Source organism: Gordionus sp. m RMFG-2023, chromosome 1, assembly GCF_954871325.1.
Source record: "Gordionus sp. m RMFG-2023 chromosome 1, tfGorSpeb1-WG-v2, whole genome shotgun sequence".
NCBI classification, from domain to species: Eukaryota; Metazoa; Nematomorpha; class Gordioida; order Chordodea; family Parachordodidae; genus Gordionus; species Gordionus sp. m RMFG-2023.
In genome coordinates, this window is record NC_088775.1 from 28,563,484 (window position 1) to 28,576,005 (window position 12,522).

The following is a 12,522-nucleotide window of genomic DNA, read 5'->3' on the forward strand; positions in this document are numbered from 1 at the left end:
GAGTAACAATTTGAGTTCACGACTCAAGTTCAGAACTCGAGTCGCGACTTGAGTTCATGACTCGAGTTGTAAAAACAAGTCGACTAATCAAGTTTTGAATCGATTTTTCGGCTAAAAACTCGAATTGAGTCGTGGTTAAGCCAACTCGGCTGAATCGTTTAACAATACTAACCCTACATATACCAACGGTAGCGAACAAAGCTTAAAATGCTGCCCACAAGATAGAGTAACTAAAGAAGTCGCCAACTCAGGCTAAATCGATCCACATCAGTAGACCAAAAGGATGGAAGAAGTCCTTGAAACATCTACACAGGCAAATAATTAAACTTTTATAGACATATATAGAGCAAGACAATACTTTGATTTTCACAATATTAATTATGTTATTAAATAAATAAGCATCATTATATCATCAAAGATATTGCTAAATATTTAAATTTAATTCATAACATTAATAGAGAATAAAACTAATATTTTTATTTTGAGATTTCTTCATAACCATTTTTAAAAAATTGGGCCCGCAGGCCAGTCCTGGAATTTTTTGCCACCGTGCCACAACCTTCTACCTTTGTGCAGTTAAATTCATTCTCCCATTCATCATCTTCATTCAATTAGTTTTCCCTTGTAAGTTTTGTAGCTATTCTTTATTCCGTTACCATCGATCATTTTTTCCATCCATATTCTCCAGACACCTACCACATCCTGTCCTTTTTTTGTCATCCGCTTTGCAATCCGGAACATATTTCTTCTTCTTTCCATGCACTCCACGTCTTTTTCGAACCCCTAGCTTTTATCTTATTTCTCATTAATTTCTTGGTATTTAACTGTTCTTTTGTATATTTATATCGCTATCCTCTTTACTATCATAACATCTTTTAAAACTCTGTTTTTCGTTCACAAGTTTAGCCACCTCCAAATTCTACCATCATGTCCCCTTCTGTCCATCCGCATACCTCAGTTACTTCCTACCAGGCTTTCTTGTCACATTTGTCATCTACACCTGATGCTTGAGTAACTTCAGAATCTCTTATCGCCAGTGTAGTCCTATCAAATGGTTAACGGTGCATATATGCACCAGGCTAGATTTTCTATTTAGGATTATTTTTTTGACTGATTTTTTTAGAATATCATATTTGAGCATTAATTAATATAATTTGAAAAAATTGAGCATTTTTATCCACTAGAAAATTGACCATTAATGGGTTAATATAAGCGATCCTCATGCCTTTAAATATAAGATCTCCAACAATCAGATTGGTGCTCTACGCATTTTCCCCTCCCTCCAGTATCACTAACATTCTTCACTATACACCTATCACATCTCACTAATCACCAGCTTCTTTGGTTCTTTCATAAACACTATATCTCAAACCATTTTCATATCATCACCAAAATCTAGAATTTTTCAGGCCAAAGCTAAATTACCTATGGACTCCTTCATACGCCTCACTATTCACTTATCCTTGCCAGTTCATGGCCAATCATAATCCTCGTTATTAGATAGTTTTGATATAACCTACAATCGACTAACCCAAAATGAATCTATCTTTCGTTACTTCTGTGAATAGTCTCCTACCAAATATTATAATCCAATCTTTTTACCTCTATTACTTCTTCCACCCATTTCTCTGAACTAATACACCAATAACTCTGCCATCATTACTACCTCGCCAGAAATAATTGTACTTTTTATTTGTCTCGCCAATCTTTCCCTCACTATTTATCTAAATAGAAAACATAAATATCATAACTGATTGAACCGACAACTTTTATATTTACTACTGATTTCTTATTGATTATACCAAACAAATAATAATTTCATACTGACTTTAATTAAAAATAATTATATATATCATCACTAATTTTTAAAAAATGTATATATTTACTACATCATTAAAAAAAAAAAATATTGGTCATTTATAATATAAATATGTCATTTAATTTACCGTGATTATAATCTATAATTTCCCAGAAATCGGAATTTTTAAAGGGCACATTTACAGGTTTTGTAGATTATCTATCAAATTAGGATCCACATTTGATTCTCCAAAATATGGGATAGGAATGCAATTTTATCTTTGTGTCATCCCGAGCCCGGCCTGAAATATTTAACAATTTAGGCCCCAACCCGGTTTCGAGCTGGCTTGCAAGGTTTCAAGATAGATTTTAGTGAATGTGGAAAAAAAATATTAACTAAATTAAATAAACTTAAAAAGCTTGTCAAGAATGCCGTGTCGGAACCGATCAAATCTTGAGTAGTGCTCCGCCAATCTTGGCTCATCAGACTAAAAGGAAATATCTTAAATTTTTTGTGAGATCAAAAAATTATTATATAAATGTTATATCGTATATAAAATATATAAAAGATTATCTTATTTTATATTTATATGATACGGTACTATTTAGAAAGAAGAGTGAAAGAGAGGGAAAAGTCTAGTAACGTTTAGTGTTTTAAATCACCTGACTTTAACTAACTCCGCAATTTATAAATTATGTTTATGATATGGTACTATTTAAAAAGGGGAGTGAAAGAGGGGAAAACCCCTTGACGCGTTTAGTGTTAAAATTATTTATTTTTGGCCAAAGTTTTTAAATTAATCTCAATCTTTAAGCTGGGACTTATCTTTCTCCCTTGTTTAAGACATGCTTATAAGTTAAAAACTTGGATGAGCCGTATTAGAGTTTGCCAAAGATAGGCAATTTAGCGGCACTAGTTCAGTCCTAGCTGAGTCTTAGATTAATAGAACCCCGGGTCTGAACCCCAGATTCGCGCTCAGAGCAGGCCTATAGGCTTTTAACTCCGCTTCTGTCAATTTCACGAAAGAGCAACTTTAAAAAAAACCGAGTCATTAAGGTTAACATAAAAGAATTTTATGAGTAAATCTTATAAAATAAATATTCATATTTGTTGATCGAAAAATTTGTTCAAAATTTGAGGCGATAAAAAAAATCGTCAAACGCTTATTGAAGTTTTTTTTGTCAACCCGTTTTTAAGGGTATTTTTTTGAAAGCGAAAGAACCCTATAATCCGAGGTATCCTCACACGGGAGGGCCTATGCCAAATTTTTTTTGTAAATAAGGGGTCTTCAAATTACTGAGTATTATAAAAAATTGTTTTTAACGGGAAGTTCTTGAGGGGTGTGTGTGTGTGTGTGTGTGTGGGGGGGGGGGGGGGGTTCTGTCTACAATAATTAAGTATTGTACCTTCATTTAAATCCCTTATTGTTTATTAGGTAGACATAATTAAGTACTGTACCTTCATTTAAATCCCTTATTGTTTATTAGGTAGACATGCACTTTCAATTTTAATATAGTACCTGAATACTTTAATCATTTAACATTATTTTACGAATCATAATTTTTTAAACAAAATGTGATCAAGTAAAAACTCCCGGAATTCAAAAAAAAATGAAATATAAATTAATAAATAATTAGTGATAAGCATGCAAAAATTAAATCGATAATCATTGTCGGTTTAAAAAAAATGATAATAAAATCATGTAATTTTTTTTAATATATAATTATACATTTTTCATAACATATTTACATTCTTTCGCTCACGTTAAACAGATATTTTTTTAAAAAAATTCCATTTTCTTAATCAAAATAAATTTCGTAAACGCTTATGTATGAAAGCCAATACGCAGTTCAAATACTTTATTGATTTTTATAGCCGATATAAACCTTTATCTTCGCGCGGGCAATTAGAACAATGCGCAAATACGCACATTTTATAAAAAAAATGCTTTTTTATTTATACGTGTAATAAAATGGCTGGGTATTTGCCAAGACGCTCATGGTTCATATTGTTTAAAAAAATTTGCGAAAATAAAATGCGCGAATATGCGCCTCTTAATTTCTAGCGATGATAAAGAATGTGTTTTTGTCAACAACTAATGACGTATTATTGATTTGTGAATTGGAAACCGTGTCAAAATATAAAATTTTTGTTAAAAAAAATTAAAGAATATTAACATGTTTAAAGAGTCATACACCGGAGAAAATTTCTCATTTTCAAAAAAGAAAACTATGTTTAACTACAAATCGAAAAGGTGTATTTAGCATATTGTATTTCTTTCTTTTCTCCTTTATTTTATGTATTTATTTCTTTCCTTCTTTCCGTCCTTTTGTGAGTTAGAGGAAAAAGACAATAAAAAAAGGATCATTGAAATGTCGATTGGAACAATTTCCAAAAAAATCTAACATTATTAAAAAGTAACCGCTCTAAAAAATTAAATCAATATAAATAGTTCGTTACGCTGTAGCGTGCCGCACTGGGTTCTGGATCCCGCCTCGCGTCCGCAATATCACCAACGCGTTCACGCCCAGTTGTCATTCCCGAGTCTATGGTGTCTTCCATCACAACCGAATAAAGCTGTGGCTGAACGGTAGGCGGAATGACCGCTTCCCTTTTGACGCGCTCGGCTTCTTCGTAGGAGGGGAGTCGCGTAGCAGTTCCATAATCAGGAGGTGGGCACTCAGAATATCCAGGAGGTTTAGAACCGGAAGTAGAGGACGGGTTATCGAAAACGGGTAGCATCGATGGAGAGGTGCTCAGGTTTTGATCTACTGCCGGTGTTAGAGAACCGGTTGGATTTTGTTGTAGGTTATGATTGAGTGGTTGTAGTTCAGAAGATGATGAGAACGATACTGCCGTAATGGGAGGAATGTTTAACAGTGGAGCAGGTGATTGGGATTGGGTTAAAGGGAGGTGGTTACTAGGGTTAATGTTGGCATTAGAAGGTAATGAGGTTGGTATCATTGAATCTGTGTTATCTATATTATCGTCTTCTTCAATGCTCATATCTTTAACATTAAACTCCAAAAAAACGAGATATAATATAAAAATTATGTTGTTTGAATAGGGCTGGAAATTCACTTCATATAAATCGCGGTTTAAATTAAAATAACTATAGGTTCAACAATATATTTTAAAGATATAATGTGATTGGAAAATAATAATTGACGAGTATCTTATGAGAATGATTGAAAGAAATAATTTGTAGGCACGTTATATATGTCAGAGACCTGCATACAATATTTTAGAATAAATAAATTTTTTTTAAAAAAATTCAATATGCACGATATTCGTTAATCCATTATAATCAGAGTTGTTAAACGCTACTTTTAAAAGTAGTGAACTACCGCTATTTGTCAAAAAAAGTAGCGCACTACCGCTATCGCTATTTGTCAAAAAAATAGCTCGCTATTAGCTACTATTTTTTAAAAGTAGCTTTTGCCTATAATGTTATTGTATAGTAAATATATAAAAATCAACATTTATAAATATTAAAATATAGTTAGTTTTGATTATAAAAAAATTTATGTAATAAAAATAAATATTTATGGTAATTTGTTGCATTTTAATAATAAAATCATTTCAATATTATCATCCCCAAGTTTAGAGCGACGATCAGTATAAGTTTTGCTTTGCCTTACTAAATAATCTCTCGACTAGCACTTGAGGGTAAGGGCGTATTTAATCTTATATACATATTTTTAAATAAGATAGATTATCAATAATTTTATTTGCAAGTACATCGTATCCTATTATCATTTTGAGGACTAATGCCACAGACCTTCTTTTTAAAGTCCTAGGGTCGCCAAAGGCTTGTGATTCCCAAATAAGCTCAAAAATATTTAATCAGATCAATTTATAAATATAAATAAGTTTTTACCTTCTGTTATGTGTCCAACTATCTCCCGTGGTACATATATATGACTGATAACTCTACTATTAGAGAATCTTTCATCATTTTAACCCTATCTGCTATTTTATTCATTAGTGTCTGGCGGCATAAAATCGTTGTACCAGGGGATAGTTTTAATCATCATGGTAAATGATGGATTATCAACCAAGGACATTGGCTGAACTGTATAAATTATATCAACAATAACATTATCAACCAATTTCTGAGAAATATTGTCATTTGCATTATTAATTAATTTGGTTTGAATTGAATTAGTCTTTTTGGATGTAGAGTCGCCTATACCAAAATTATTTAGATGTTTCTCAATTTCCTTAAAACTCATGAAGAGTCTTATAAAATAAATATTATTAGAATGTAAAAATGGCAATTTACCTTTAGGTGTTTCTTGAGGTTATAGCTACTGATTGATTTGAGGAAATATTTTTTTTTACATTTTATGCAAATAAATTTAAAGCCAGTTTTGGATTATATATTTATTTTAAAAAAAATTCAAATCTAGGCAATGGGAAATTTGTATTATAGCTATTAAGAACATTTTTTTCCCTGGTATCTTCCATTTCATTAATATCATTGTCTGAATCACTTTCAACGATTTGGATATCCATAGGCGATGACATTTTAAATTATTAACAAGGTTTATAATACAAATTAAAATATAAATTACAAATTAAAAATATATTTCAATTTCAAAATTAAATAATAAATCATAAAAATTATAATTAATTATATTATATTTAAATTTTCAGTTTATACTTACCTTCATTATATTTTTTTCCAAAAAAAAGCGCGTTAAAAAATTAAATAATTACAAAAAAAGTAAGCTATAGCTACCAAAAAAGATAGCGCGCTAACTCTGATTATAATGCCCTAAAATGATTTTTAACGATATTATAAGACTTTTATTGCATTGAAATGTTCATATATATCGGGCCCATTTTTATATTTTGAGATTGAGATATTTTTGAAATAATTTCAGCAGCATTTATTATTGAAGAAATTATTAGAAAAAGGGTAATTAAATAATAGAAGGAAAAAAATTGATTTTTAAAATATTAATTTTATATTTTATACTGGACATAAGATAACCAATATAAAAAAAATTTAATTTTGATGTTTCCCCCTTTATAAATTCTTAGTTATCAATACAGATTGAATATTCGAATCATAGTTTTTAATTTAAAACTAATTAACATAAGTAAACGATGAAAAAGCCGATTTTTATACTTTTAAATCTATCTCATTATATAATTACTAGTGTTGTAAACGAAAAACGAAGTTCGTTTTTTTGAAAAAAATGATGAACGGCGTTCCTTTTATTTTTGACGAAATTTGAACGTGAACGCGTACCTTTTTTATGACGAAGGCGTTCGATTTTAATGTTCGTTCAATTTTAACTTGTTATTTTTATTTATTTGAAAAATTTAATATCAGAATTTTTTTTAAAAAAATATTTTTTTAATATTTCCTTTTTCACATTTCAATTTTTTTAACAAGCCATTATTATAGTTTATTAATTTGAATATTATTGTTTATATTTTAATTTAATAGATTAGCATAAGCATGTATTATTTCAACATCATCACCTGATTCTGAAAATCCAAAATCAGATGAATTAACATTACCATGGCCAAATATGATAAATGTTTTACAGTGACATCCTATATTGAAGGAACTAATTCAATGCTTACCAAGTGTAAAATGTGCCCAAAAAGTATTATATCAGTGTCAAAATCTTCAAGTTACAATTTAAAAAGACATTTAATTGTAATATTAATTATTTTACTTTATATAATATAACTAAGTAAAATCATTAAATTTGAAGAAAAAATGCATTTGGGCTATTTGACCCCAACAATAAAGATAGTTATTTTAAAATTAAAAAAAATTAGTGGCCTCAAATAAGGTCAACCATTAATAGACGCAGTATTAAATGGGATATAAAAGGTATTAAACCTATTATTCTCAAATTAAACATATATTTTATTTTTTTAAAGATTTAAATATATATAATATATTTACTGCAATTATACTCAGTATTCAAGCTTCAATCGCCATAGATAAAACTTCCACAGAATGAACTATAAAAAATAAACTTATAGCGTTACTGAAAAAAAATGCATTGAAAATCCTAGAAATAATAATCTAAGAACTGTTTATTACGAGATATCCTTTTCTTTATCCAGGAAGTAGAGAATGGATTAGAGGAGGATAACTTATCTCAATTTTTTGAAACAAAAAACAAAACAATAAATTCCCCACATTAAAAGAGATGTTTATTAAGCATAATACCGTGATCCCCTCATCTGCCCATTTAGAGTGCAATATAGATAATGCCATATTAACTGCCAAGCATTCCTGCCTATCAGATGAGAATTTTGAAAAATAATTGTTATTAAAAATTAATAAGAAAAATTTTTTATATTATATTGTATTTATAATTATATTATCAAAATAAAACTATTATTTTTTAACATGGCTAATATATCGTGTTTAAAAAATATAAGACATTTATATTAGATTAAATTTTAAAAAAAATTTATCATAAAATTTTGAACGGTTCATGATCATGAATGTGAACGCGGACGTATTCCTTTTTTTTGAAAGTGAACGTAAGAGTGTTCGATTTTTGTCGATGAAAGTTGAAAGTGTTCAATTTTTTTAGAAATCTTTACAGCACTAATAATTACTAATGAATTAAAATTTGGCAATATTACTAGACATAAATAATAGCTTATAAATTTTTATCTAATCTGAAAAGGGTTAGCCAAAAATCTCGATTTTCCTGCTCAGACATGGAATGACCATATAGCCAAAGAAATATTATTTAGCCCTCAAGATTTCATCAAAATATGGCAAAAAGTGACCATCTTTTAATGGAATCTGGAACCTTATGTTATATTTGATTGGCTAAAATATTGATTTATTCATTTTCTTTTTAATTGGAAAAATCAATAACACTAGTATTTGGTATCTAGTTGTGACTCTTCTTAAAGAAGAAAATTCTCTTAATTTGTGCAAATACTAATAGATATATCAAAATATATAATCCTTTTAACATATTAGTAAAAGACTTAGATCTGTAAGAAAATATCTTTTCATTGATTTGATATAAAAAAATTATTCAAAAGGTTATTATTGCACACCTTGATTCTGCCAATTTTTAAAAAACTACTAAATTAATAATTTAGCCAGCAAACTATAATGTCTTTTTTAGTGAACTCTCAAGGATTGGATATTAAAAATCTTGATTTTAGCCATTTTTATAAATCAGTTAAACATTTGACCTAATTTCTTTAACACTAATACAATACTTTGTACAATATCATGATGTTAATTAAATCATTATCATTTTTTTGAAAGAGATTGCATAAAATACTTGTATAATTAATTTTTGAAATATTTTAATGCAAATAGGGCTATTATCAAGTCTAGTAAGGTATCTTCTTCTGAAAAGAAGTTTTTTCAGATCATTCTGCCATTTCACCAAAAGCACATATAATTCTCTAGATTCAAAACTACATGATTTTGATAGTGATAGCATTTAAAAATATATTTTAAATATGCTTTATTGTATGCCTAAGTGTGTTCCAATAACATGGTAAGTTATTTGTTAACCATTGCTCATTCACTATTCTACGTAAGGAACATGGTGATAGAAGCTGTAGCATTTTTATTTTGTTGCTAATTTATATGTTTTAAAGTTAATATCCTCCCCTTCTATGTTGAAAAATATAAAAAAAATTAATTAAAATAAGAGTTAGTTTTCATAATTATGATGCTAAATTTTCACTTACATAAATAGAAGCAAAGTAAAAATTAATAGTTTAAACTAGGATGGCAAGTTATATCTAAGAATTTGATATATATCTAGTTAGTAAAATAAAAGTTAAAAACCAAAAAACACGCTTTTACACAAAATACATTAATTGAAGAAACATATTAAATTAAGCTATTATGTTTTTAATTTATCTACATCATACTTACTTATTTGATTATATAAATTAACAATATAATTTGGCTTACATATTCGTAAGGAATAATATATTGTGCTAGATATGCCTAATTTAAGCAGGTCACGTGGTATCATAATCATTAGATGGATGTCAATAATATTATCAAATGCATTGCGTCTAGATCAATGTAGTGTTGTTAAACGGCACTCAATATTTCATCCAGAATAATATTACTCAAACATGAAGATTTTGTTTGTAGGAGGAACAAAGGTTTGGACAACTATTAGCGAAATCTCGAGACTTAGCCAATATTTTTCTGGCTAAAATATTGAGTTAGCCGTTTTTAAAAATCGGCTCAAAACGAGCCGTTTAACAACACTGGATCAATGGCTATTATATTACCATGTGAAATTGCATATAAAGCAGTGGCCCCTACACTTTCTGAGGGATGGAAGAAATGCCCCCCCCCTGAAAAGTACCCCCCCCCCTCGAAAATATAGTTAATTATTTTTTGACACCCATAATCAAAAGTTTAATACATAATATAAATAAAATATAAAAAATATATACTTAAAAATATTTTTTTTAAATTAATAATTTAGATAAATTAGGGGAAGAGAAAGCGAAAGAAATTTCATCAATATTTAATTGTTTAAATAAATTTTTTTCCATTGATAAAGTGGTTAAATTATTGAAAAATGGATCTTTCATGATGGTGCTACGAAATCTTGTTTTAATTAATTTAATCTTACTCATGACCTTTTCGGCAGTACATGAGGTAGTAGGAATGGTTAAAAAATATTTATATAAAATTGTTAAATTAGAGAAAGCAGAAAAATTTTAAAGTAGACGCTAAGGTAAAATAGAAGAATAGTTTGTCCAATCTGAATCATAAGTCACAGAATTATTATCATCATCATCAGAAGAAGAAGTTAAATAATGTATTAGTATAAATATTTTAATTAAATAAATTCACAATTCTCAGAATCTACTTTAGACTCTTTAACCTCTATGTCACAAGTAATATTTACTCCCCTGTTTTAGCCGTCTTATAAATATTTCGTTCTTCAAAAATTTGACTTAAATTTAAATGATAAAATTTACATATATCCTCGATATTATCTTCAACAATTGACTTTTCCGCCATTCGGTGTAAAAAATGATGTTTGATTTAAAAATTTCATTGATCCATCATTAAATCTTTCATACTGCATAATAATCAAATCAAAAATAAGTGCAGCATAAAACACTGGTTTTAAAGCTAAAATAAAAATGATGAAAGTATATACCTCTCCTTTTTGGATTGGAATGTTTGAAATCTAGAACTTTCAAAATGAAAAGGTAGATTTCTCTCCTTCATAAAATCTTGTGCTTTTGAAAAAACATACAAAAATCCAGTGTTATTATCAATTAGGATTAAAAAACAATGACAATTTAAATTATATTTCTCAAATTAATCAGGCAATATTTTGCCAATTGAATTTGATTTATTGCAAACCATATATCCTTCGAAATTGTTTGTAATTTTGTACAAGCCAAGCTTGTTATCAGCAATATTATCCAAAACACAAAATAAAATAAAATTTTTCTATTAATAAACATTTTAAATCTAAACAAATAAGATCATATTACTGAGTGGTATTTTTGATGCATAGAAATCGTTGCTATTTTGTCAGTACATTACTCTATGCTTTGGGCACCTCATATCTTTTATCGCCATTAAAATATACAAAAATCTCATCTAATATTCCTAAAACATTTCTGAGTTCTTTAATTGATTGGCATGATTTAACAATGATTAAATTTAATCGATGACAATAGCACCAAATAAAAGCTGCCTTTGAGGCTACCGCGCTAATCAAAGTCTGCACTCCATTGATTCTTCCACTCATGTTTGAGGCCCATCATAGTTTTGCCCAACTAGGAATTCGAGGGGTAGATTCATGGAGCCAAGTTTGGATATTATATTATTTTTAATATTGAGACCAGTTGTATTTCCTGTACAATATATGTCTATCAGTCTTTTAACAGGGTTATGCCTCTCGTTATTTTCAATAAATCTTACTAAGCACCTGTTAAATTCAATCTCCTTTTGAATTATTTTATATTTTTCATGGTTTCAATTTGAATATTAATGTTATTACATGATAATAGATTTGAATATAATTTAGATTTTAATCCCTTATTTTATTTCTCCCTTCTTTTTTCTTCTATTTGTTGTAAATACATTTTGACAACAGGTTCGGAATCTGCAATTAGTTTATTAAGGCCCATCATATTGCCTTCTTGTTACCGTTTCCCCAGAAGGCTTGGTTACGAGATATTAAATAACCTAGACATCGTATTATTATTCTTATAATAGAACGGTTATTGTCCACACATTCTTTCTGGGGTATCATAAATTATAATATGGAAAAAAGCTACTATTACAAAGCTTTTCTTTATTCGTTAAAATTAAGGCCACCATGTCTTTTTCTAATGTGGTCTGTCCATTTATCATCTCTTATATTATGTGATGTGTAATTTTTAATTAAGCATTTTTATTTTTTTGGTTAATATTTTTTGGCATATTTTGAAATTGGGAAAATTATTTTATGACAAGAAATCTTGGATAACAACTAATTTACTAAACATCAACCAAAATTTCCGACAATACATATTAAATTAAATAATAAGTGGGGCTGGGGGGGGGGGTCTTATTATTATATTCATAAACTAGAGATGACTTGATTATGGATGGATGTAGCAAAACAAAAAAAAATATTTTAAAATAAAAAATACCCACATAAATTTTTAGAAGCAGTTGCTTCAGACCCCCCTCCCTGTTGTAGGGGCCACTGATATAAATGTTCCTGTGT

At 28.7% G+C, this 12,522-nt stretch overlaps 1 protein-coding gene across 1 annotated transcript in view; it reads right to left on the reverse strand.

Moving 5' to 3' along the window:
- LOC135924871 (NEDD4 family-interacting protein 1-like) overlaps window positions 1–9,843 on the reverse strand; it is a 51,596-nt gene extending 41,753 nt beyond the window's left edge. The window contains exons 1-3 of the mRNA XM_065459999.1: window positions 9,735–9,843; window positions 4,259–4,819; window positions 2,209–2,299 (exon numbers count right to left, since the gene is read on the reverse strand). Coding sequence (XP_065316071.1) covers window positions 2,209–2,299; window positions 4,259–4,804 — 637 coding nt within the window. The 5' untranslated portion in view covers window positions 4,805–4,819; window positions 9,735–9,843. The remainder of the gene's footprint in view (window positions 1–2,208; window positions 2,300–4,258; window positions 4,820–9,734) is intronic.
- Between the last annotated feature and the right edge of the window lie 2,679 nt (window positions 9,844–12,522).